The sequence below is a fragment of the Rosa chinensis genome, chromosome 6 (assembly GCF_002994745.2).
Source record: "Rosa chinensis cultivar Old Blush chromosome 6, RchiOBHm-V2, whole genome shotgun sequence".
NCBI lineage: Eukaryota > Viridiplantae > Streptophyta > Magnoliopsida > Rosales > Rosaceae > Rosa > Rosa chinensis.
This window is the reverse complement of record NC_037093.1, coordinates 4,362,494-4,389,563: the sequence shown is the minus strand read 5'-3', so window position 1 is coordinate 4,389,563 and position 27,070 is coordinate 4,362,494. Positions and strand designations below refer to the sequence as shown.

Here is a 27,070-nt window from a genome sequence, read left to right as displayed (position 1 = left end):
AAGAGCATGGGAAATGAAGAAAACAAAACCAAAGACAGACCCAAAGAGCCTAAAGTAATGATTAATGTTACATAGACCATATGAATCTTTGTAGACTTCTGTAGCATTCATATGACATCTTTGTAGATATTGTGTACCACATTACTAGACTAATTTTCAACATGAAAGCATTCTTAAACTCTTTTGCTCTTCATATATAGGCGGTGGATTGGATGACAAAGTTTTGGCCAATGAAGACCATTGGACCAACTATACCATCTCAATGCTTGGAAAAGCGTCTTGAAGATGATAAAGACTATGGTTTCAACTTGTTTAAACCAAAGAGTGATGCCTGCATGAAATGGCTCAATGAACAGCCAAAGGGGTCTATTGTTTATGTGTCATTTGGCAGCCCAACAGAAATTGAAGCTGAGCAAATGGAGGAACTGGCTTTCAGATCGAGGAGTAGTAAAGGGAAATTCTTGTAGGTGATTAGAGAATCAGAAGCAAGGAAGGTCCCGAAAGGGTTTGTAGAGGAGACATCTACAAAGGGTTTTGTGGTTTCCTGGTGTCCCCAGCTGGAGGTTTTGGCTCATGAAGCAGTTGGTTGCTTCATTACACATTGTGGTTGGAACTCCACATTGGAGGCTTTGAGTTTGGGGGTTCCAATGGTTGCAATGCCTTGATGGACCGACCAAAGCACCAACGCCAAGTACATTATAGATGTGTGGAAATTTGGGATCAGACCTCAAGTTGATGAGAAAGGGATTGTGAGGCAAGAAGTATGGCATGCTAGGAACAAGACCAGATTTGACGGCAAGTTGTTTTCTACTGCTTCAATTTGTCAACTCATTTCGGGTCATGTTAGAGGGGCTAGTCGGCTTGCAAAGGGTCCAATGAGTAATTCAGTTCAAGATCTTCAAATATTAAAGTGTTTTGGAGCAGAGTGTCGGATGCGGAGAGCCCCTAGAGTAATTGAGGTTGTTTGGCATCCTCCGATCATTGGGTGGGTGAAGATTAACTCAGATGGTGCTTGGAAGCATGTAGAGGGTATTGCAGGTTTTGGTGCGGTATTTCGTGACTTTAATGGTCATGTTCTGGGTGCTTTTTCTTCCAACATTGACATTCCTAGTTCTAAAGCGGCGGAGGTTTTGGCAGTGATAACTGCTATTGAGCTTGCTTGGGTTTGTGATTGGAAGCACATTTGGTTGGAGGTTGACTCATCACTTGTACAAGACTACCTACGCTCTCCTTTGCTTGTACCTTGGCAACTTCGTGTTCATTGGCTTAATTGTTTAAGTTGCATCTCAAATATGACATCTCGCTCTTCTCATATTTTTCATGAAGGGAATGAAGTTGCAGATGCATTGGCTAATCATGATACATCGTTAACTCAACTGGTGTGGTGGGATGCGCCTCCTTCTTTTATTTTGTCCTATTGTAATAGGGACATTATGGGTCTTCCTTAGTTTCGGTTTTGCTAGGTTTGTTTAATTGTTAGTTTGCTTCGAGAGGTTTTGGTTTTGTCCCCCTCTCTTGTTATCTACTTTTTCTTTGATTAATTCATTAGAGTGTTAGGGAGGTTACTCCTCTCTTTCACTTATCTTTCAGCCAAAAAAAAAAAAGTAGAAGTTCTAACGAGAACATTGGTGAGTCATTGCAACTCTGGTTCATCGCTAACTGATGTTGATCGAGGAGCTATTGTGATGGTATCCCTCAATGTCATTGCGAAAAAGAGTCTTTGACAAATAAAAAGTGGTTATGTAATAAACTGAAAACCGTGCAATTTAATGTGTACTCATTTGTTGCATATATTTTGCAATAATTGCAATTAGATTGAACTTAATCTTCTATCAAGAGATGATTTAGATGGACCACAAGAGTAAATCACAAGATAGATTTGTTAATGCGGGAGGTTGAGGTTGAAGTTGAGGGTGAGGATACTTGTAGATATATATGGTACTGAATTGATTCCAGATCAATAACATTCGACTTTTATCAATCAATACAATTGAATGGAAGACAGTAGAACCAAACAATTGTGCGAGGATTAGAAATCCATCAAAGAAATTTGATGCAAACAATTGCCTTACTCTATATGAAGCTTCCAAGGAACCACATTGAAATGAAGATAATTAGGCAAGAATCAAAATTAAACTTCAGAAAAAACTTAGATCCACATTGTTCAGAAGTGTCCGTGTCTCCAAATTCTCTTTTATTTGCATACTTTAGGCTATCTAAATTCATATACTAACCGTTTTTATAATTTAATCAATCCTTAAAGATCATATCTGCAAAAATTCAATATAATAAACACAAATCATCATTAATTCATCCAATTGCATCAAATGAATGAACAGTTTTAGTAAAGGTTAGATTTTAATCATTTTATCCAATAAAATGGAAAGTTTTTATTCACATCATCATGGGCTAGCTATCTACAATACACAATCCTTCTTTGAACCTCTATTACACACCATTTTTTTTTAATAGAAATTGATATCATTAGAAATAATAACCAGCAACAACCAATAGCTAGAATCTACCTATACTTACAACAAGATAGCCGGCAAGAAAATTATGAAATCCTATTCTAAGCAAAACAAACTCTTACAAGTTGATGATAAGCTCGCTAAAATTAGGGAACTTATAAACAAAGACACTCCATGTCTTTTAGGGCAAAATCATTCACTAGCCTCCTATTAGCCAATCACGCAATTGTGGTACCAATAGAGGTCGACATAAAGAATCGTTATGTAGAAACTACTACAAAGCTACCTCTAACCAAAAGAGTAAACAAAACTAGCTAGCAAACTCCTAGTACACCAACCTTTTAAGAATAAATTGAAGCGCAAAACAAAAAAGATAAGTGCCCCGAAGAAGAGTAAAGCAGATAACATGTTTTTTTTTTTTTTTTTTTTGATCCTTTCAGCTCAAGAAGATTAAAATTTTGTTGGGTCTCCAGCCTAAAAAGGCTCTCAGAAACCCTAATCGAAGCCCAAGAGGCCCAATATAAGTCATTAAAACGTGGTCTATCTAGGCATTAGAAATAGAAATTAAGAATGGCGTAACTCTTTAGTTGTTGGTATTAAGGCTTAGCCGCTCAGAGTCTAACACACCAAAGACCAAACACAATTACGTGCCAACCAATTACGCCAGACTCTGACTCGCAAGAAACAAGAAGCAAGAATATATATATATATATATTGAAAGCAAAGAAAATTTTCTTTTCGGTCAGAAAAAAGCAAAGAAAAAATAAGCTCCTGCTTTCGTAGATGATGAGCTCATCTGCTAAATATGACTTAATAGGGATGGAAGGCATGGAACTACACCGTTACAGCTTATGACTTATCAATGGCAACTAAGAGAAACAAAGTCATAGACATTAGTCATCTTCCTCTGTGGATGCATGTAGTTATTCACTTATTCCTTGGGAGGGTCTAATATAGTCAATTGGCAAGTAGTTAATTATTCACTTATTCCTTGGGAGGGTCTAATATAGTCAATTGCTTGAACTTTCCTTCTAGTTCTCTAGTCAATTAACATGAGTTTGGGAAAATGTTGGGGGGTGTCTAGATGCATGCAGTACGTACTTCAGTGCTATAAATAAGAGCTTCTGCATATTGAGGTAATCAGATTTCTTATGTACAACAAAATGGCCAATACTGAAGAGCGTCTGCAACAGCTAAAGGCCTTTGACGAATCCAAAGCTGGGGTCAAAGGTCTTGTCGATGATGGAATCACCAAAGTCCCATCCATTTTCATGTACAAGCCAGAAGATCCCTCAGCCGAGGACATCCCAAGTTTCGGCAATCCAACTAGCCAACACCAATTCAGTATTCCAGTTGTGGACCTTGGTGATGCTCTGGCTGGAAGGCCTGCTAAGGTGATCCAAGATATCCGGTGGGCTGCAGAGAGTGTGGGGTTATTTCATGTGGTTAACCATGGGATACCCAAGAGATTGTTGGAGGAGATGCTCGAGGCGACGCGTGGGTTTCATGAGCTGCCAAGGGAGGTGAAGGCTGAGTACTATACTAGGGATCCCATGAGGAAGGTCAGATACTTCAGTAGCTATAACTTGTACCAGTCAAGGTTTGCTACCTGGAGGGACAGCATGTTTTGTGACATGGCTCCCGAGCCTCTTGATCCCCAAGAATTGCCTCTGGTTTGCAGGTATACATATATATGATCATGCATCTGCATGTGCATGTGATTCAATTAATTAACGTGTTCTTTATCTCATTTCAGGGATATAACTATGGAGTATTCTGAGCAAGTACAAAAATTAGGTGTCACTTTGTTTGAATTGCTATCTCAGGCACTTGGACTCAAACCTGACCACCTTTTCGGTTTGGATTGCGAAAAAGAACATCTTATTATTAGTCACTACTATCCTCCATGTCCTGAGCCTGAGCTCACAATTGGCACAGCCAAACACAAAGATGGCACTTTCATAACACTTCTACTTCAAGATCATATTGGTGGACTTCAGGTTTTGCATGAAAACCAGTGGATTGATGTTCTTCCTGTGCCTGGAGCTCTAATAGTCAACTTTGGAACTCTTATGCAGGCAAGCTTTACTCTATGGTCTATACTTACATATGTTCCAACAAACACTCTTTACAATTAATATTGATCCAGTAACTCCTCTAATCTGTTAATTTATCGGTGATTACTACACATTCATTTTCCGCACCATGTACGTATATAGGTAGATCTTCAATTACAATTTGTAGTTCAGATTCTTTGGATATAAAAACGTTAAAGTAGAAAAGAAGAAAAAGAATAGTATACACATAACCTGGTATGAATTTCGTTATACAACGATTCATGTAGCTTTGGGTAAAATATATGAACTTGGACCTATACCAAAATGTCTCTGGCAATTGTATATAGATCGATTGCATGCAGCTGTTTCGTTGTTTGTGATAATGCATGTTTTAGTGCAGATAATCTCAAATGATAAATTCAAAAGCATTAATCATAGAGTGGTGGCAAAGAAAGAAGGTCCAAGAGTATCTGTGGGATTGTTTTTCCAACCTGCTCCATCGGATAATCCGTCGAGGCTGTACGAGCCAATTAAAGAGTTGACATGCAAAGAAAATCCACCCATTTATCAAACAATTACCACGAAAGAATATTTTACGGAGTTGTACAAAAACTCTATAAATGAGGTCCCTGTTCTAAAAGCTTTGAAGTTGTGAAGTTTGTCCGTGAATATGTATGTATTGTTCCAATATATGGGTACTTAAAATAAGCGTACGTGCTTTAAGCATGTTCGTTGTTGTTGTTGTTGTTGTTGTTTTTTTTTTTTTTTTTTGTAGTTTTAATTTGGATGTTAATTGACACTTTATGGCAATTCTCTAGTTTAATGCGGAGATGGCCCTTTTATTTTGAGTATTTTCTGTTATGTTATTATTGTGTTCTATAATAAAATGTTGTCATTCTCTAGTTTAATGAGGAGATAGCCCTTCTATTTTCTATTTTCTATTCTTTATTATTTAATTCTTGTTTAAGGAAAACTGAAATTAGCAGAGAATTGCTGTGTACTTTCATTGATAATAGGGGCCTCATCTTGTTCCATGTAATTTGCCTCCCTTGCTTCACGATACATCTTGTATGCGTTTGCAACATTCTGGGATGCTTTACACGCCCTTGCCCAATGTCCTGGCAGTCCACCGCTGAGACAAGCATCATTATGGTCAGGTTCCCTTGATCGAGGCGCTTTAGGAGCGCTTTGGTGCAGTTATTGCCTTTGGTGACGTCACCACCATAACCGGAGGTTTGGCCTCTCTCTCTCTTCACACGTTTACCTCCATGGTTCCGTGTACGCCTATCTTGGCTGTTTCCTTCCTCTTTAGGGCGAGAATATGCACTAGAACGTCCAGAATTATCCCTACTCTTAGGGTTTCTCTCCTTGCGTCCTCCCTTGGAGGCGCGACTATAATTAGACTCCGGAATTGACTTGGTTCCCACAGGTCTAGAGTTATAGTTTTTCACTAGCATGTTGTCGTGCTTTTCAGCTACATTCATGGGACCAATTAGCTCATGAAATCTTGTGATGCATCTAGTATTGACATCAATCCGATAGTTCTTTGCTATCACTAATGCAGAGACGGGGAAGGTGGAGAGAGTTTTCTCAATCAACGTCGTATCAGTGATTTTCTATCCACAGAATTCTATCATAGACTTGATACGAAGTGCTTCCGAATTGTAGTCAAGTACAGACTTGAAATCACAGAAGCGGAGGCTATGCCATCTCACTTCTAAGTCTAGAAGCAGAGAGTCACGAACGTTGCCAAAACGCTGCTCGAGTTCTACCCATAGTTTTCTGGGGTCTTCCTCATTAAGGTACTCATTTTGGAGAACGTCATTCATGTGCCTTGTCATGAGAATGATGGATTTTGCTTTATTAGCCTCTCTCGTAGCTCTATTTGCTTCAAAAGCAGCAACTTGTTGAGGAGTAAGCACGTCCTGATTTGTCTCTTGGATCGTACTCAGGATCCCATCAGCCTTAAGATGCTGGCGCACGTAACGGACCCATTGGTGGTATTATGCGCCTGTTCTCTCCAGTGGAGCAAAACTCAACTTGTTCAGTTTATTCATCCTGAAAAACAAACAAGAAATAGGGTTAGTTTCGGAGCGAAAAAGGCTACCACGAAAGCAATAGAAATTTCTGAGCGTAGTCGCTTCCAAAAAATTAGGAGTTTTCCGAGCGTAGATGCTTCCAAGAAAACCCGATTCCAAGAGGGGTTTTGCATTAGATCGAAACAATGATGTATGTGGTCGATCGTTTTTCTTCTCAACAAACTCTACGTTTGGAGGATTCAAGCTCTAAGCTTGGAATTAGCACGAACCCCCATAGTTCGGTTATTGGTCTCCCCTATGAAGAAGAAAAAGGGGGGTAGAAGGAGAGATGTTGGAAGTCCCCGAGAAAAGAAGAAAAGAATGAAAACTTCAAAAACGGGAACTTTTAGAAAAATTTACCTTGAAAAGTTGCCGGAAAACTTGACCGGAGAAGTCCTTTGAAGGTGGCTGGAAAAAGGTGATATGTCTAAAAGATGCACAACTTAAACCTTGCAATCAAATATCATCGTTGGTAATATAGTGATCAAGCAAGGGTCATTACCCGCTGAAGATTGTTCCTAAACTGCTAACCAAATGTCACAAACTACTCTAAACCATGCTACTGAACAGTTAACGAAAATAAATTAATTAACTAACCTAGACTTGATGGAATTTTCTATAAATTTTAACGGATACTAAAGACACATTGAATAACACGCATACAAAATTTCAGAACAATTGGAGTTGATTTGATATATGAAATAAATCACGTAAAATTGAACATAGTAAGATAACAAAGCAGAAACAGATTTTATAACTTTAAAACTATTGACAGAAATAAAGCTAAGGACTCATTCTCCACCACCAAACACACTCAATCATATCAAAGCTCAGTTATGGAATCTTAATTCTCAATTGAATTTACCCAAAGTTAACTCACAAGCTCGAATTAACCCATTACCCTTTCTTAGTTCCTCGTTAAGTGAATACAAGCTCACCACTTAATCTATTTCCGATTATGCAACCTAGACACAAGCTCGCTAAGTTTAACATATCAAAATCATTAAGCAAGAAAAGGGTTTGGATTAATCTAGGGGCACAAGTACATTGGTAGTCTTGCTAAACCTAGGGTTTGAGTCACATGTAATTCAAGAAAACATTTTGCTACTCAATTGGAATCAACACACGACATATACGAATCTAGTGTTGCTCCTAGCATTAGAACCCTAACCTATTCATTTAGTTTCGCACCTAAACAAACAAGCAAAGATTCATCTTGTAGACACGGTGAAACAAACACTCAATATATAATATAGAAAACCAAAAACTGAATTGTCATCAATATGAATTGAACATGTTTGGGGCTTTGAAATCGCCCCTAGCTACAAAAGTGTTTAGCTAGACATAGTCATGAAAAAAACAAAAACTAGAAGAAAGGAAAAGGAAGAGATGGCGGCTAGTTGATGGCAGAAGATGTCGTTCTCTCTTTCTCTTGTGCGGCCCTCCTTTATTGCTTAGGTTAGGAGATTTTCACTTCTTTTCCTTTTAGGAATCAAGTAGCTTCTCCTTTAAGATTCCTAATAATTTTCACCCATAAAAATATGTCATATATCTCTAATAAATAGAGATATTCAGTTAATACTCGTCGGTGGGCTTCTAAAAGGAATTCGGGCCTCAAATCATAGATTTCCGTCAAAGTGTCAGATTCTCGGACTGCTCGACCTTGCTGTACTAAATCGGCCATAACTTTTTGTAGAAAAAATGAAATGAATGAACCGTAAAAAGTTCTGGAAACTAGACATCCGAAGCTTTCCAAGCATGTAAAGTTCACTATATGGTTCATTCTGAACTGCTCTCAGGTTCACGTCGAAGTTGACTGATCTGCACAGGCAGATTTACTGATTTAGCTTCCTTTCTTCTACTTTGCTCCATAACACCTACAAAACATAAAAATAAAGTAAATGACTCAAACAGATGGAAAACTAGCTAAGAAAACATGAAGAAATCAACACAAAATCATGTACATTTATGAGCTTATCAAAAGGTCGACTGGGGTCGCGGGAAAAGTGGCCGGAGACAAGTAGTGGCTGGCGCTAGGCTGGGTTGTGTGGGGCTGCTGCAGGGGCTGTGCAGGAGCTGTGCGGAGGCTGTCGGCAGATGCTGCAGGGGTGCGCGCGGGCTTGTGCAGGAACTGTCGAAGGCTAGGGCAGGATCTGTCAGCAGATGTTGACAAGAGCTCAGTAGGTGCGTGCGGTGACTCGGCAGATGCGCAGCAGGTCTCGTTAGGTGTCGGCAGCTCTCGGCAGATGCGCAGCAGGTCTCGTTAGGTGTCGGCAGCTCTCGGCAGATTTGCGCAGGGGCTGTCGGCAGGTCTCAGCAGATGTCGACAGATGCAGGCACAGGGGTGCGCTTGGCTCGGCAGATCTCGACAGCTTCTCGGCAGGGCTGCAGGGGGCAAGCACCAGGCAGGGGCTGGTTCAGATTTTCTGATGGTCGGTTCAGGGGTTTTCTGACAGGTTCCGGTGGTTTCGCCGCCGATTCTGGGTTCCTTGGGGATAGGGCTTCGATGTGTGAGGAGGTGGATGTTGGAATTCGAAGGCCACGAAATTAGGGTTTCAAGGTAGGGCTTCATGCTGATAACGTGTTGTAGAGAAACTGAAATTGAGAGGAATTTGCTGTGTGTTCTCATTGATAATAGGGGCCTCTTTATATAGAGGATTACAATGTATAGAATCTGAATCATACAAGGAAAGTAATCGTACATTGAATAGGAATCTAGATCCTTCTAATATAACTCTATTACCACTAGATCAAGTAATCTAGGGTTTGGGCCACACACAAAATAGAGATTTACTCAAACAGTTCTGTAATTAACTGAAAACCGTGCAATTTAATGTGTACTCATTTGTTGCATATATTTTGTAATAATTGCAATTAGATTGAACTTAATCTTCTATCAAGAGATGATTTAGATGGACCACAAGAGTAAATCACAAGATAGATTTGTTAACGCGGGTGGTTGAGGTTGAAGTTGAGGGTGAGGCTACTTGTAGATATATATGGTACTGAATTGATTCCAGATCAATAACATTCGACTTCTATCAATCAATACAAGCATACAACCGAATGGAAGATAGTAGAACCAACCAATGTGCGAAGATTAGAAATCCATCAAAGAAATTTGGTGCAAACAATTACCTTACTCTATATGAAGCTTCCAAGGAACCACATTGAAATGAAGATAATTAGGCAAGAATCAAAATTAAGCTTCAGAAAAAACTTAGATCCACATTGTTTGGAAGTGTCCATGTCTTCAAATTCTCTTTTATTTGCATACTTTAGGCTGTCTAAATTCATATACTAACCGTTTTTATAATTTAATCAATCCTTAAAGATCATATCTGCAAAAATTCAATATAATAAACACAAATAATTTATTCATCCAATTGCATCAAATGAATGAACAGTTTTAGTAAAGGTTAGATTTTAATCATTTTATGCAATATATATGGAAAGTTTTTATTCACATCATCATGGGCTAGCTATCTACAATACACAATCCTTCTTTGATCCTCTATTACACACCATTTTTTTAATAGAAATTGATATCATTAGAAATAATAACCAGCAACAGCCAATAGCTAGAGTCTACTTGTACTTACAACAAGATAGCCGGCAAGAAAATTATGAAATCCTATTCTAAGCAAAACAAACTCTTACAAGTTGATGATAAGCTCGCTAAAATTACCGAACTTATAAACAAAGATACACCATGTCTTTTAGGGAAAAATCATTCACTAACCTCCTATTAGCCAATCACGCAATTGTGGTACCAATATGGGTCGACAGAAAGAATCTTTATGTAGAAACTACTACAAAGCTCCTCTAACCAAAAGAGTAAACAAAACTAGCTAGCAAACTCCTAGTACACCAACCTTTTAAGAATAAATTGAAGCGCAAAACAAAAAAAGATAAGTGCCCTGAAGAAGGGTAAAGCAGATAACAGGGTCATTTTTTTTTTTGTGATCCTTTCAGCTCAAGAAGATTACAATTTTTCCCATTTCAAAAAAAAAAAAAGATTAAAATTTTGTTGGGCCTCCAGCCTAAAAAGGCTCTCAAAAACCCTAATCGAAGCCCAAGAGGCCCAATATAAGTCATTAAAACGTGGTCTATCTAGGCATTAGAAATTAAGAATGGCGTAACTCTTTAGTTGTTGGTATTAAGGCTTAGCCGCTCAAACAAGACCAAACACAATATTACGTCAGACTCTGACTCGCAAGAAACAAGAAGCAAGAATATATATATATATGAAGAAAATTTTCTTTTCGGTCAGAAAAAAGCAAAGAAAAATTATTAGAGAACAAAGCTCCTGCTTTTGTAGATGATGAGCTCATCTGCTATGTCATAGGGATGGAACTACAACGTTACAGCTTATGACTTATCAATGGCAACTAAGAGAAACAAAGTCATAGACATTAGTCATCTTCCTCTGTGGATGCATGTAGTTATTCACTTATTCCTTGGGAGGGTCTAATATAGTCAATTGGCAAGTAGTTAATTATTCACTTATTCCTTGGGAGGGTCTAATATAGTCAATTGCTTGAACTTTCCTTCTAGTTCTCTAGTCAATTAACATGAGTTTGGGAAAATGTTGGGGGTGTCTAGATGCATGCAGTACGTACTTCAGTGCTATAAATAAGAGCTTCTGCATATTGAGGTAATCAGATTTCTTATGTACAACAAAATGGCCAATACTGAAGAGCGTCTGCAACAGCTAAAGGCCTTTGACGAATCCAAAGCTGGGGTCAAAGGTCTTGTCGATGATGGAATCACCAAAGTCCCATCCATTTTCATGTACAAGCCAGAAGATCCCTCAGCCGAGGACATCCCAAGTTTCGGCAATCCAACTAGCCAACACCAATTCAGTATTCCAGTTGTGGACCTTGGTGATGCTCTGGCTGGAAGGCCTGCTAAGGTGATCCAAGATATCCGGTGGGCTGCAGAGAGTGTGGGGTTATTTCATGTGGTTAACCATGGGATACCCAAGAGATTGTTGGAGGAGATGCTCGAGGCGACGCGTGGGTTTCATGAGCTGCCAAGGGAGGTGAAGGCTGAGTACTATACTAGGGATCCCATGAGGAAGGTCAGATACTTCAGTAGCTATAACTTGTACCAGTCAAGGTTTGCTACCTGGAGGGACAGCATGTTTTGTGACATGGCTCCCGAGCCTCTTGATCCCCAAGAATTGCCTCTGGTTTGCAGGTATACATATATATGATCATGCATCTGCATGTGCATGTGATTCAATTAATTAACGTGTTCTTTATCTCATTTCAGGGATATAACTATGGAGTATTCTGAGCAAGTACAAAAATTAGGTGTCACTTTGTTTGAATTGCTATCTCAGGCACTTGGACTCAAACCTGACCATCTTTTCGGTTTGGATTGCGAAAAAGAACATCTTATTATTAGTCACTACTATCCTCCATGTCCTGAGCCTGAGCTCACAATTGGCACAGCCAAACACAAAGATGGCACTTTCATAACACTTCTACTTCAAGATCATATTGGTGGACTTCAGGTTTTGCATGAAAACCAGTGGATTGATGTTCTTCCTGTGCCTGGAGCTCTAATAGTCAACTTTGGAACTCTTATGCAGGCAAGCTTTACTCTATGGTCTATACTTACATATGTTCCAACAAACACTCTTTACAATTAATATTGATCCAGTAACTCCTCTAATCTGTTAATTTATCGGTGATTACTACACATTCATTTTCCGCACCATGTACGTATATAGGTAGATCTTCAATTACAATTTGTAGTTCAGATTCTTTGGATATAAAAACGTTAAAGTAGAAAAGAAGAAAAAGAATAGTATACACATAACCTGGTATGAATTTCGTTATACAACGATTCATGTAGCTTTGGGTAAAATATATGAACTTGGACCTATACCAAAATGTCTCTGGCAATTGTATATAGATCGATTGCATGCAGCTGTTTCGTTGTTTGTGATAATGCATGTTTTAGTGCAGATAATCTCAAATGATAAATTCAAAAGCATTAATCATAGAGTGGTGGCAAAGAAAGAAGGTCCAAGAGTATCTGTGGGATTGTTTTTCCAACCTGCTCCATCGGATAATCCGTCGAGGCTGTACGAGCCAATTAAAGAGTTGACATGCAAAGAAAATCCACCCATTTATCAAACAATTACCACGAAAGAATATTTTACGGAGTTGTACAAAAACTCTATAAATGAGGTCCCTGTTCTAAAATCTTTGAAGTTGTGAAGTTTGTCCGTGACAATATTTCCAATATATAGGTACTTAAAATAAATGTATGTGCTTTAAGCATGTTTGTTGTTTTTTTTTTTCCTTTAAAGTTTTAATTTGGATGTTAAATGTAGTGGTGTGTTCCATATATGTGGTTGCTGCATGGTCACATATATATGCATGGTTACTGCTCCATCAGTTTGTAACTATTGCTTAGTGCTCATTTTGAGTACTTTACTTTATTTTGTTCTCAGAGAGATTTTGGTTCATGTCCCTCTCTCTCTTCTTGTATTTTCTTTTCTTTTTTTAATAATATAAAATAGAGGGATGGGCGGTGGGTTCCCACTTGCGTTGGCCTCCTTTCTTTCGAGATTGTGGGTGGGTGCTAGTCACCCCAAATCAGCTATCGCAGAAGAACTGATATCGCATAATCCTCTATTTAATTTAAACAAAAAAAAAAGTTTGGATGTTAATTGACACTTTATGGCTATTCTCTAGTTTAATGCGGAGATGGCCCTTTTATTTTGAGTATTTTCTGTTATGTTATTATTGTGTACTATAATAAAATGTTGTCATTCTCTAGTTTAATGAGGAGATAGCCCTTCTATTTTCTATTTTCTGTTCTTTATTATTTATTTCTATAATTGGCAATAAATAAACAAAAAAACTTCTACCTGTAGAAGTGGAGTTTGATTGGTAAGCCAATCGAGGGATGAGTTGTAAACTCAAACATCAACTGGTTGAATTATTGAAGCGCAAGACAAAAAAAGATAAATGCCCTGAAGAAGAGTAAAGCAGATAATATGATCATTTCTTTTTTTGTGATCCTTTCAGCTCAAGAAGATTAAAATCTTGTTGGGCCCTCAGCCCAAAAAGGTGCTTAGAAACCCTAATTAAAACCCAAGAGGTCCAATAAGTCATTAAAACATGGTCTATTTTTGCATAAGAATGGCGTAACTCTCTAGTTGTTGGTATTGAGGCTTGCCGCTTAGAGTCTACACACCAAAGACCAAACACAATTAAGTCACACTCTGACTCGCAAGAAACAAGAAGCAAGAATATCTGAATATATAGTGAAAGCAAAGAAAATTTTTTCTTTCCGGTCAAAAAATAGCAAAGAAAAATTATTAGAGAACGAAGCTCCTGCTTTCGAAGATGATGAGCTCATCTGCTAATCTGCTATGACTTAATTGGGATGGAACTACAACGTTACAGGTTATGGCTTATCAATGGCAACTAAAAGAAACAAAGTCAAAGATGTTAGTTATCTTTTTCCGTGGATGCATGTAGTCATTCACTTATTCCTTGGGAGGGGGTCTAATATAGTCAATTGCTTGAACTTTCCTTCTAGTTCTCTAGTCAATTAACATGAGTTTGGGAAAATGTTGGGGGGTGTCTAGTTGCATGCAGTAAGTACTTCAGTGCTATAAATAAGAGCTTCTGCATATTGATGTAATCAGATTTCTTATGTACAGTTAAAAACTGAAGAATAATCAGTTTTAGTTCTGTAGTTTTTGTTTATGTGGATATTGTTCACGTGTTGATGACCTTTTGGTTTTTGGATATAATATGATTCTGAGTTTTGTAATTACATTGCTAATACCACTTCATGTATTATGACAGTCCTAATTGATACACTATTTTTCTTTAGAGTATTCTGGGTAATTAACAAAAAAAACAATGTAAATGGCTCCCTAGGATATGCCTCAGGTTGCCCAAGCTAATCTGCACAGGAAGATCATTTAGAAGCTAAACATTTAGGATTTCCATTCAAGGTTTAGTGCAATCATGCAGAACAGATGCAGAAGCCAAATTGCATTTGGCCATTTTGGAATTTCCCAAATGAGCTATGAAAATTGTTCACTACTACAAAAACCCCCATCACACACAGATTTGGTTCACACAGATATTCACAGGGAGAAGATTCTATGTGTAAAACACTGCAAACACACAGATATTTGTCTGTAAAACTATCTTCACACAGTTTTCCGTGTGAAATGAAAAGTAAAAGTGAGACCACAAAAATTTACACGGAAATCTGTGTGAAATTTATACAATATTCGTATGAATTATGGTCACACACAGACTTCTGTGTGAAGTCTTATTTATTTTTTAAAAATTATTTTATTTGTGTCAGACATTCACACAGACTTCAGTATGAATTAGAGTTGATACAGAAAAAATCCGTGTGAATCTTATTTCAAAATAAAATAAAAACAACTTAACTATTTAAAATTTAATAAACATATTTATACACAGCACAATAATTCCGAAAATATTTTGTTTCACATAGATATCCGTGTGAAGTTTTTTCGATAACTCTCTTGGACATTTCAATATCCCAATTCATTACTTTCTTTCTGTAAGTTGGGTTATTCTTCTCCTCTACTCGATTCCAAGAGGTCTCCTCCCTCTTGACAGCCCTAAATCTCCTCTCTCTCTCTCTCTCTCTCTCTCTCTCTCTCTCTCTCTCTCTCTCTCTCTCTCTCTCTCTCTCTCTCTCTCTCTCTCTCCTCCTCCTCCTCCTCCACCCACACCTGCTCACTGCTCTCGCCCAACACCTCCAAGCTTTGCACGTCTCTTTCTTTTCCGCCTCCCTCGCGCTCATCTCCTCCTCTTTTTTTGGTTTGAAGGAGGATAGAGAAACTAGATCTATGTTTCTCTCTCCTCCGACACCCACTTCCGGTCACCACCGGGACTCACCTCCACCACCAAGGACCTCACTGACCTCCGACGAGTTCAAGGCAGCCTTCTTGACATCCGGCAGAAACCCACGCGCCGACGCCTGGTAGGACAAGATCTGATTTGGGCACCCATAGAGCCTCGTCAGCCCAGAGTGCTCGCCTCCAGCTTCACGCATTGCCTTCTCCAAACCCACACCGCCTTCCCTCTTCTCTGTGCCACCGAGCTCTTCCTCCGCCTCTGCCACCGCCCTGGAAATTGGCCAACGACGACATGCTTTGCTTTTTTTCTTTTACTTTTTGTTTATCACATACTGTTTTGTTTTTGTTTAATTTTGCTTGTCAAGTTTGTGGAACTGACTCTGTTTTGCAGGATCTCTTTCTTTGTGCTTTGTGTTTTACTTATCTTCATTTATATAACTGTTGTGGGTTTTCATTTTGATGACTGCAGGAGCTTTCAATCTGGCCAGATGAGCAAATAAAGGCTCTTGCTTTGAAATCGGATTCCCCAGATGTCTTTCAAGTTTGCTACTTTTTAGGTAAAATTTAAGGTAATTCAGTCTTGTTCTTATCTCAACCTATGGAATGTAGTACTGCTCTTGTGAAACGTTGTACTACTCTGGTATGATTTAGTTTGGCTGCTGGTGCAGTTGGTGTTCGTTTTGGTTTGCTTATTTATGTTTTGGTTGCGCAGTTGTTCATTTCATATTCAATTCAAGGCCTCATACTGCAACCGTTTGTGGCTTTGCTCATATATTTAGATGGGGAAGTCAAAGTCGAATTCGAATTCTAATCAAGGACAGAATCCCAAACCAGAGAACTGAGAAATGAAATAGAAAAAAAATAAATTAAAAGGACAATAATTTGAGGGACCAAAAAATAAATATGTGAATAATTTAATAAAATTTAATAGATATATTTGGTACACATAGATTTTTTTGGTGATGGGATATAATTGTTGGAGTTGTAATTAAGGTGGGACCCATCAAATGCATTCACACTGACTAACTAATCTGTATGTAAGTAGTATTAGCAATGCCATCAATATATACGGATTATTAATCTGTTGTTGTACCGTGTGTATTGGTGTTTTCACACGGATTTCCGTATGGAATACTGTGATTTCACATGGATTCTCATCCATGTGTGATGGGGGGTTTTTCTAGTAGTGGTTACACCATGATATTATTGGCTATCTGTACCCAATCTTAGGTGCCATAATCATAAAGCAACTTCTATTGTCTATTTTTCGATCTTCAGCATTCCACAAACTGTGTCTAATTACTCTGTTTTCTTGACTGGTCCATCGATGTCAATCATACATATTTTCATTCAGCCAAAAACAAAAAGTCATATCCATTTTCTCTTATTTACTGTTACTTAGTAGAATGATCCTATATTGATGCACTATATCACTACTAGAATTTTGTTAATAAACATCAGTCCAGAACTGATGTAAAACTAAAATCTGACCGATGTCTTAGTGGGTGATGTAAAAGATCGAGAAAATCAGACATCGATCTGACACCAATGTCCAGGATACAAACACACATCGCTTCTAAAACACGAATCGATGTATAATTATTATAATCATCATAATTTTGTATGTTAACTATATTTAATTCTTTAAATTTTCACATTTTATGCTTAATAAAGTATATGACGAACAATACCTAAGGGACATTTAAATCAATTACAATTTCATAAATGATGTCTAACACTCTTCTAGACATCAGTTTTCAAAAACTATTGTTTGTTCTTGACTATTTTTTCGTGCATCTTGCCACCTTATTTCCTAGGAACCACGTGGTTTGAAATTCAGTGATGGTTTGATTTCAACAGCAATGGTACGCAGCGGTTTGTGGTGTTCTTCGGGATTCAGAATTCAAAGGATGCAGCGCAAATTCAAAGGATTGAATATGCTCTAATATTAAGTAGAAAAGAATACTTCAATTCAGGGTTAATTCAATGATCATATTAATTCATCCATATGGGGGTATATATACAAGTACAAAGGAGTAGTCTAACTCTAATAGGAAACAATATTTCCATAATTACATGATTTTCTATAATGACAAGATATCCTAATTACATACACGGATTTACTGCGATTCTACAGAGAAGGGTTTGGTGGTTTCATGGTGCTCCTAACTAGAGGTTTTGGCTCATGAGGCTGTTGGGTGCTTCATTACACATTGTGGTTGGAACTCAACTTTGGAGGCTTTGAGTTTGGGGGTTCCATTGCTGGCAATGCCACAAATGAGTGACCAAAGCACCAATGCTAAGTACATTAAGGATGTGTGGAAAATTGGGGTTAAAGCTCAACCTGATGGGAAGGGGATTGTAAGGCAAGAAGAAGTAGAGCATTGTATAAGTAAAATCATGGAGGGAGGAGGAGGAAAAGAAATACAAAGGAGTGCCATGAAATGGAGAGAATTGGCTAAAAAGGCAGTCGATGAAGGTGGAAGTTCCGACAAAAACATTGACGAGTTTATTGCAAAATTGGTTCAGCTCTAAATGTTGTGCTCTAGTTCCTGGTAATCATGGAACTTTGATACTTCGCTCTCTCTCTCTTTTGTAATATTGTAAGCCATTTGGCTGATGGCCTAATGATAGCCATTGCTTTGCAGCTTGATTGGAAGTCCTTTCTGATAAATAAAGTGGATTGGTGTAATATTAGACGATTGTCCAACTTTAATTTTAGAGATAATGACCAATAACTACAAAATGACATTATTAATTACCAATAGCAAAATCCAAAATACGGAGTCCGTGCGGCCATAATCGTAAAGAAATAACTCTCAAGTATTTAAAAAATTACCAAACATGCCACTGGCCAATATAAACCATTTCTCCCAAAATCAAAGCAATCCCAAAATCTAAACCTTCTGAACTAAATCGACATCTAGGGCTCCGGTGAATCTAGGCGACGAAGCAAGGGCGCGAGCGCGACCCCAGAGGTAAAGCAAGCGGGCGACCCCGGCGGCGAACCAAGCGCGCGACCCCGGCAGCGAACCAAGCACGCGACCCTGAGGTGAAGCAAGGGGGTGACTCGGCGGCGAAGCAAGGACCCCATCCGGAGGAGTAACAAGCTCGCAACCCCGGCGGCGAAGCAAGCGCTCTACCCAGCAGCGAAGCAAGCGCGCGACCCGGCGGAGAAGCAAGGGTGCGACCTCGACGGCGAAGCAAGCGCTCTACCAGCGGAAAAGTAAGCGCGCGACCCGGCGGAGAAGCAAGGGCGCGACCTCGACGGCAAACCAAGGGCGCGACCCCAGCAGCGAAGTAAGGGCGAGACACCGGCGGGTCAGTAGCTATAGTCTTGAAGGTCAGTAGAGAAATTTGTAGTTACTGAAGGTCAATAACTATGGTTTGATTTTTGTGCAATGCATTCAACACTGTCGAAATTTGATCATGTTTAGCAGCTTTACCTGAGAAATTTTGGTTGAGAAATTTTGAGGGTCAGTACTTTCAGCCTCGTGTTGCCATAGTCTCTCCCTCAGGTAAATGATTTTGGTTGAGAAATTTTAATTATTCTCAATGGTTGAGAAATTCTGAGGGTTAGTAGCTTTAACAAATTAAGAAATTAACATTTAGGCTATTGAGGGTCAGTAAATCTATGTGTATTGCAATCTCATTTTTATGTGTAGCTAGGCGGTGAAAATTGATGTTATGTGGCTGATAATAGTACAAAATGAATTGTCTGAGCTTATTGACAGTCAGTAGCATTAAAATGCTGCAATATGTGCAATCTATGATGATTGAGCGTCAGTAGCATTAAAATTCTGCAATATGTGCAATCTATGATTATATGGACCCTCTAAAGATCATTAGCTTTAGTTTCTGAGGGTCAGTACGTTTAGTTTCTGAGATTTATTTGTTCTGATAGAAAATGATGAGTTCTGTGACCAACAATAGTACAAAATGAATTGTACGAGCTTCAGTTTCTAAGAGTCAGTAACCTTAGCTTCATGATTTCACTAACCCAATGTTTCGATTATGCTCATTTTTATGTTTATTTCTAAGGGTCAGTAGCTTTAGCTAATTTTATTTGCATGGCAACCTCATTTTTATGTTTATTTCTAAGGGTCAGTAGCTTTAGCTAATTTTATTAGGCTCTGTGGATATTTGATCTTATTATTGCTGTTAGTCTTTATTTTCTTTTTGAAATTCTGGTCATTGATTTGCTGCAACTGTGAGTATCTTTTGATTAGGTCTTCTGCATTCTTATTAGCTATAATGGTTTTTTAATCAAATTGAGGGTCAATACACTATTGAGGGTCAGTAAACTACTGAGGGTCAGTACTCATATATTTGCATTTATCATATACAGATTAATCACAAATGGCGAGGAGGAAGGCTGCTGCAATAGGCAAAGAAGATGTACCAATTGAAGAACATGAGAAGAACCATGGTGGAGAGATTTCTTTTATGTGTATACAAACAATCCAATAGGTTAATCATTTAGAATTGCCTCTAGAAACTGGAAAGAACTGTAATTCGTGCATGTCAGAATGATACTGAAGCTCAGTACATTAAATCTGCAATGCCTCATAATGATACTGAAGCTCAGTACATTAAGTCTATGAAGGTTATTTTGGTAATTTACTAGTTAACAAAATCAATTCAAAAAATGGCCGCATGGGCCTGGACCTTGCGCAGGGTTCAACTACAATACCGCAAGGGAATTAAAAAAAAAACAGGTCTGTTAGTGGTAATAAATAGGATGAGGTTGTATCTATTGGTAATTTGCTAACTATATTCGTAGTTTAATTATATTAGAATAAATTGGTAATTCGTTAGTGACTGGGGGGGGGAGCAGTGAACTTATTTTTTTGGCTGAACAAACAGTCATTAATAAGAATACAAACATACAACAGTACACCCAAAAGAAAGATGGGCAAGAACAGAGCAATCACAGGGACATCGCCGCTGTGAACACCAACGCACCAGCAAGCACGAGCAGAGGACCAGATCCTTGGAGCTTGGGGAACAACAACCACAAGAACAGAGAGATTTGGTGATGGTGATTTCATTATTTTGCTGTTGTATTTTGCTTAAGAACAACAGAGGCCCAAACCAGGGAGGCCTAAGCAGAGCACCCAAATCCTTTTCATTTGAGAAATAGCCGTCGAGGAATCGCAGCCACAAGCAGAGTGCAGCAGGATGAACCACAGCAATTCGACCAAACCAAAGAGCATGGGAGATGAAGAAAACAAAACCAAAGACAGACCCAAAGAGCCTAGATCCAGATACACAAAGAAGACCAAATTGCAGAATATCTCCACAACGGAGAAACTCTGCCGCCGCAACTTCCGCCACCATCGAAACTGAAAAAACCAGAGAAAACGAGAACATAACACAATCCACAAATGGATCTAAAGGACAGCTACCCATAGTTGCATCATCTCATTTAATATTGATGGGGCATATGCATTTGCTTGCTCTGTAATATGACTTGGGGAAAAAAGAAAAAAAAACCATTTTCTTCACGAAAGTAATGCCTGTCTAAATGCGTGATGCTTCTTATGCTCTTTGCTTGAGGGACTGGGGTAATGCCATAGTCAAGAAAACTGAAAAAGATTGATCAAGACGGAAATCTCGCGTTCACAGGGGTTTTGCATGTTGAGGGTTCTGTCAAGAGCACAAAATTGAAGCTCAGATGGCTACCTGAAATAGATGAATTATCAATTATCTCATTGATAGATTCGATTATCAGTAACAAAGAAGAAGGTATGTAGCAGTAAGTATGAAGTTCTGTACGGCTTGGCATGTTTATTTATGGGGAGTGAAATTTGCACCCCCAATATTACAATCTGCACCCCCTTCTTAATTTTTTAATATTTTCTGATGCTCTCTTATATTTATTTCCCATATTACCCTTCTTCTCCAACCATTTTTCTTCAGTCTCTCTCTCTCTCTTTGTCATCGAATCCCAAATCATTTTCAATACCATCAAAACACTGAGAGACAAAGTCTCTCTCTCTCTCTCTATCGTTACCCTTCTTCTCCAATCAAAACACCCATCCATCAAAACTCAATCAAACGGGTTGACCAGGTGAGGAATATCGACTCGCCGCCCCACTGAGTCGACTCGCCGCGGAATCGGTGGTACCCGAGGAACTAAGAGTCCGGAGAAACGAACGGGTTGAAATGGTGGAAATCCGGGTTCAGCGTCGAGGTGACCGGATGGAACATCTTCGTGTCGACGTCGAAGACCTCCACGTGTCGGAACTTCGTGTTGCGGCGGCGAGTGGCGACGATTATTCTTTTTCAGTCGTGCATGGCGGCCGGAGTTAAGCAGTGGAGACCCGATGGAGTGACCCGGGGGGGGGAGTCAACGGGTATGCGGAGGACTCAAAATCTTGGGGGAAATCAATTCGGAAAATGGTTCACCAGCCGTCGTCGTCTTAGCGATGAAAGTAGATGACGGAGTCGCCGGACCAGGTGGACAACCCGCCGCCGGTTTTCTTTTCGTTCTGTAAGCGAAATCATCATCGAGTGTTGCTCCGTCGGCGAAAGACAACAACCTCGAGTAATGCCTACAAAATTCAGCATCCTATTGTTGCGAAATGGCTCATTCGAATCGTATAGAATCAGTAAGTTCATAACAACTATTCAATTCTCAATTTCCAGAAACCTCAGAACATCAAACAAAGCCTCAATTTCTTAGCCTAGTGTGTAATTTGCACTGTAAAACAATTTCTGAGATTGCAACTTTGATAAATTACACTTGCAAAATAGAGACACCAGAAGAAAACCTAAGAATCTGAGCAGCAATGGTGAGATTACCAGAGGGTTGGGGAGAGAGAGTGGTGAGGAGCTTCCGCCATTGGAGACGAGCGCGTGGAGCTTCGGCGAGGGGCGCGTCGGGAGCGAGGAGTCGTTCGGAGAAGGTGAAGATTGGAGATTTGAGGACTCTGGAGAGCCTGCGAGTGTTGGAGAGCACTTGCATGGCTTCGGGAGGACCGAGTCGGAGGCCGGTTTTGGGGTCCGAGTCGACTCGGCGAGTTCTGTGGTTTTGGGAGACAGAGAGAGCTAAAGCTCCGGTCGGCTTTTCAAGAGCTGTTCGTGAGCTGAGATGAGGTAGAGCTTGCCATCCTTGATGATGGGTCAGTCGTGGAGGAGGCTTCCGGGCACTGAATGCAGCAGTTGGGGATTTGGGATTCGATGACAACGAGAGAGAGAGAGAGAGACTGAAGAAAATGGTTGAAGAAGAAGGGTAATATGGGAAACAAATATAAGATGACATCAGAAAATATTAAAAAATTAAGAAGGGGGTGTAGATTGTAATATTGGGGGTGCAAATTTCACTCCCCTTATTTATTAGTATATGGAAGAAACATTCTTGAAAGTGGTTATCTGTGGATGGTAAAGGTACCTACACCTACATTTTCCTTTCTATAAAGATATAAAGTGAACTTGTAGCAAACTATCAACTGAGAACCAAAAATCTTTAATTTATTGATGAGTACCAAGAGAAATTCCTTGTGAAATATTGGCAAATTGATGCATGTGTGTTATAAATGTAGTGCAGAGCCATATGCACGTTCATGGTAGAAGATATTACGGAATCAATCCAGAAATCATATTAGAACATTCGTTCATCAAGTGTTCTCAAAAGCTTGTGCATTATTTGTTTCTGGAGAAATAAGCATTGTTACAAACTGATGAATTTTATAGTAATTGAAGTTCAATGCTTCACGTGCTTAAGATTCAGGGGTGTTAATGTGGTAGTTGTACGTATGATGGTTTGTTGCTTGTCCACGACGATCTGATTCTGCTGTTCAGGACTTATTTGTACCATGAACAAGTAGGATCTAACTTCGTCAAGGATTGTTGGCTTCAAGACATGATTTTTTTTTTTTTTATCTTTTTTCTTCTTTTTTTAAAAGAGGATCAAAGGAGTTCAAGACATGATATAATATATACACTAGTAACTTGCAGTTGAAGACTAGAATCTTTTTCCAAAACTTTGACCAGCCTTTCAGCCTATCAGTTATAGGCATCTGTCTGGTTTTTGAAAAACTTGTTTTGAATTAGGAACGAAAGTAGCCCTTACACTTTAATTTTCTACCTAATTTAATCTTGAACCAGTCTATATGTTATGTAGTAAATAAAATCTCAGGGTCCCTTTGGATTATACAATAGGTTTCCTACAGCAGTTTTCCTTTTGTTATTATGAGCAATTCCAACTCTTGCGGTTGAACACTTGCCTTTGGATTCTACAATAGTTTTCATTTTGGATCACCCCCATAATCCACCTTCCTTAAATAAAAAAAACATTCATTTTTGGAAATTAATGTCCAAGCGACTAAGAGACGTACTGAGTTCCATCACTTGGTTCAGAAGTTGTGTATTCATCATACATCAGTATATAACTTGCCATTTTTGGGTTTTCGCTATGCAACACATAGATAGAGAAATGGAGAAGGGTCAACAAAGAGCCTACAGAGCTCACTGTTTGGTCTTACCCTATCCTGACCAAGGCCATATCAATCCCATGCTCCAATTCTCTAAGCTTTTAGATCATAAAGGAGTCAAAGTGACACTGGTCACCACTCGGTTTTTATGCAAGACAATGCACAGGTCAGGGTCCAGGCGTATTCCACTGGAGACGATCTCTGATGGTTATGATGAAGGTGGGAGAGCACAAGCAGAAAGCATAGATGTCTATTTGGAGAACTTGAGGAAATCAGGGTCACAAACTTTGGCTGAGCTTCTTGAGAAGCTTTCAAGCTCAGGGTTACCGGTTGATTGTATTATTTATGATGCATTCATGCCTTGGCCTCTGGATATTGCCAAGAAATTTGGGATTCTTGGGGCTATTTTCTTCACACAGTCTTGTGCTGTCGACACCATCTACTGCCATGTGAAAAATGGATTGCTGAAACTTCCTGTGGTTGAGTCTGAAATATCGCTTCCTGGGTTGCCGACACTTAAGCCCTCAGACCTGCCATCCTTTCTATCTGATTTTGGGTCTTACCCGGCCGCCTATAAATTGGTTGTTGTGGATCAGTTCTCCAATGTTGACAAGGCTGATTGGGTCCTCTGCAATACATTTTATGAGTTGGAAGAACAAGTAGGTATATAGGAAGCTTTGTTATTTAAGTCACTGTTTGGCTTTCATGTGATTTTTGAGTTTCATAAACTAATGATTAATGGTACATAGACCATATGAATCTTTGTAGACTTCTGTAGCATTCATATGACATCTTTGTAGATATTGTGTACCACATTACTAGACTAATTTTCATCATGAAAGTACTCTTAAACTCTTTTGCTCTTCATATATAGGCGGTGGATTGGATGACAAAGTTTTGGCCAATGAAGACCATTGGACCAACTATACCATCTCAATACTTGGATAAGCGTCTTGAAGATGATAAAGACTATGGTTTCAACTTGTTTAAACCAAAGAGTGATGCCTGCATGAAATGGCTCAATGAACAGCCAAAGGGGTCTATTGTTTATGTGTCATTTGGCAGCCGAGCAGAAATTGAAGCTGAGCAAATGGAGGAACTGGCTTTCGGATTGAGGAGTAGTAAAAGAAAATTCTTGTGGGTGATTAGAGAATCAGAAGCAAGGAAGGTCCCGAAAGGGTTTGTGGAGGAGACATCTGCAAAGGGATTTGTGGTTTCCTGGTGTCCCCAACTGGAGGTTTTGGCTCATGAAGCAGTTCATTACACATTGTGGTTGGAACTCCACATTGGAGGCTTTGAGTTTGGGGGTTCCAATGGTTGCAATGCCTCGATGGACCGACCAAAGCACCAATGCCAAGTACATTATGGATGTGTGGAAAATTGGGATCAGAGCTCAAGTTGATGAGAAAGGGATTGTGAGGCAAGAAGAAGTGGAGCATTGTGTAAGTGAAATATTGGAGGGAGAGAGGGGAAATGAAATACAAAAGAATGCTATAGCATTGAAAGAATTGGCTAGAAAGGCTGTGGATGAAGGTGGAAGTTCTAACAAGAACATTGATGAGTTCATTGCAAGTATGATTGATCGCTAACTGATGTTGATAGAGGAGCTGTTTTGATGGTATCCCTCAATGTCATTGTGGAAAACAGTCTTTGACAAATAAAATGTTGTTCTGTAATAAATTTAAAACCGTGCAATTTAATGTGTACTCATTTGTTGCATATATTCTGCAATAATTGCAATTAGATTGAAAACGTAGAGCTTAATCTTCTATCAAGAGATGATTTAAATGGACCACGAGTAAAACACAAGATAGATTTTCTAACGCGGGAGGTACTGAATTGAGGGTGAGCATACTCGTAGATATGGTACTGAATTGATTTCAGATCAATAACATTCGACTTCTATCAATCAATTATCAATATAACCGAATGGAAAACAGTAGAACCAATGTGCGAAGGTTCTAAGGAACCATCAAAGAAAATCCATCAAAGAAATTCGATGCAAATAATTACCTTACTCTATATGAAGCTTCTAAGGAACCACACTGAAATGGAGATAATTAGGCAAGAATTGAAATTAAACTTCAGAAAAAACTTAGGACCACATTGTTCGGCCGTGTCCATGCACGTCTCCAAATTCTCTTTTATTTGCGTACTTTAGGCGGTCTAAATTCATATACTAATGTAATAATATAAATCGTTTAAATATAAATCAATCATTAATGATTATATCTACAAAAATCCAACGTAATAAATATAAATCGTTTATTTATCCAATTGCATCAAATAAATGAAGAGTTTTTTTTTTTTTTTAGGACAATGATAAAAGAGGTCATTTTGAAGTGTCTTATTATAATTCAGGTAACACAAAATATCTCATGATAATCAAGGTCACCTCTTAACAATCTGCCACTAAAATTAAGCTTAATTACCAAAGATGCCACTGGTTTCTCTTCCGTAATCCAATCCCGTCTGAACCCTTCTCGACCCTAACCTACCTCTCTCTCTCTCTACCCCGCCTCCGTCTGCACCTTGGACCACACCTAGTCATCTACTGCGTCTACTCCGCCATCTTCACCTCGGCCTACTTCGACAAATTGATCAAGGTTTGGGACACCAGGTATATCGGAGCTCCAATTTGGTGCTCAACGGCCACAACTACGCCGTCTGAAAAGCCAAATTCTCGCCGCACCGGCAAAGCGTGATGATGTTGTGCTCGTACGACTTGTCAGCGTACTTGCCGTTGCTTCAATACTAGTAAGGACTAGGCACCGGCGACGGTTCCAATAGCTACAGCTCTGTCCTTGGATCAATGACTCTAAAAACTGCATTGTCGTCGCCGTCGATTATCGCCTATTGATTCGCTACACTCTCGCCTAGAATTAGAATACGTGTGTAGCTCTCTCCTCCCAAATCCAGGTTTGTCTTTTCAATCTTATTATATGATTTATGATTTCTGCTATTTCTACTAGGGGTGGGTTCGGTTTGATTCGATTCGATTTTATGCCAAAACGGAGAACCGAACTGAACTAGAGTTCGGTTCGGTTCGGTTCAGTTTTACAATTTTCAGAGTTCAACACTGAAAACCAAACCAGACCGGTCGGTTCGGTTCGGTTCAGTTCGGTTTTTTTTTTCTTAAATAAAAATT

General features: G+C 39.1%; 2 protein-coding genes and 2 pseudogenes across 2 annotated transcripts; all 4 read left to right on the top strand.

The window, feature by feature from the left end:
- Positions 1-6: 6 nt before the first annotated feature.
- On the top strand, positions 7-18,178 carry LOC112170612 (annotated as a pseudogene).
- Positions 3,617-5,302, top strand: LOC112170040 (1-aminocyclopropane-1-carboxylate oxidase homolog 1). Its single transcript, XM_024307187.2, has 3 exons — positions 3,617-4,152; positions 4,228-4,549; positions 4,929-5,302. The coding sequence occupies exons 1-3, from the start codon at positions 3,623-3,625 to the stop codon at positions 5,181-5,183; spliced, it is 1,107 nt and encodes a 368-aa protein (XP_024162955.1). The 5' UTR covers positions 3,617-3,622; the 3' UTR covers positions 5,184-5,302.
- On the top strand, positions 11,276-13,185 carry LOC112170039 (1-aminocyclopropane-1-carboxylate oxidase homolog 1). The gene is made up of 3 exons (XM_024307186.2): positions 11,276-11,808; positions 11,884-12,205; positions 12,585-13,185. The coding sequence occupies exons 1-3, from the start codon at positions 11,279-11,281 to the stop codon at positions 12,837-12,839; spliced, it is 1,107 nt and encodes a 368-aa protein (XP_024162954.1). The 5' UTR covers positions 11,276-11,278; the 3' UTR covers positions 12,840-13,185.
- A 5,746-nt stretch (positions 18,179-23,924) lies between the features above and the next one.
- On the top strand, positions 23,925-25,686 carry LOC112173466 (annotated as a pseudogene).
- The last annotated feature ends 1,384 nt before the right edge of the window (positions 25,687-27,070 follow it).

Coding starts and splice junctions, on each gene's coding strand:
- LOC112170039 (XM_024307186.2), top strand. CDS start 11,279: ATGTACAACAAAATGGCCAATACTGAAGAGCGTCTGCAACAGCTAAAG. Junction 11,809..11,883: donor GAATTGCCTCTGGTTTGCAG/GTATACATATAT, acceptor ATCTCATTTCAG/GGATATAACTATGGAGTATT. Junction 12,206..12,584: donor ACTTTGGAACTCTTATGCAG/GCAAGCTTTACT, acceptor GTTTTAGTGCAG/ATAATCTCAAATGATAAATT.
- LOC112170040 (XM_024307187.2), top strand. CDS start 3,623: ATGTACAACAAAATGGCCAATACTGAAGAGCGTCTGCAACAGCTAAAG. Junction 4,153..4,227: donor GAATTGCCTCTGGTTTGCAG/GTATACATATAT, acceptor ATCTCATTTCAG/GGATATAACTATGGAGTATT. Junction 4,550..4,928: donor ACTTTGGAACTCTTATGCAG/GCAAGCTTTACT, acceptor GTTTTAGTGCAG/ATAATCTCAAATGATAAATT.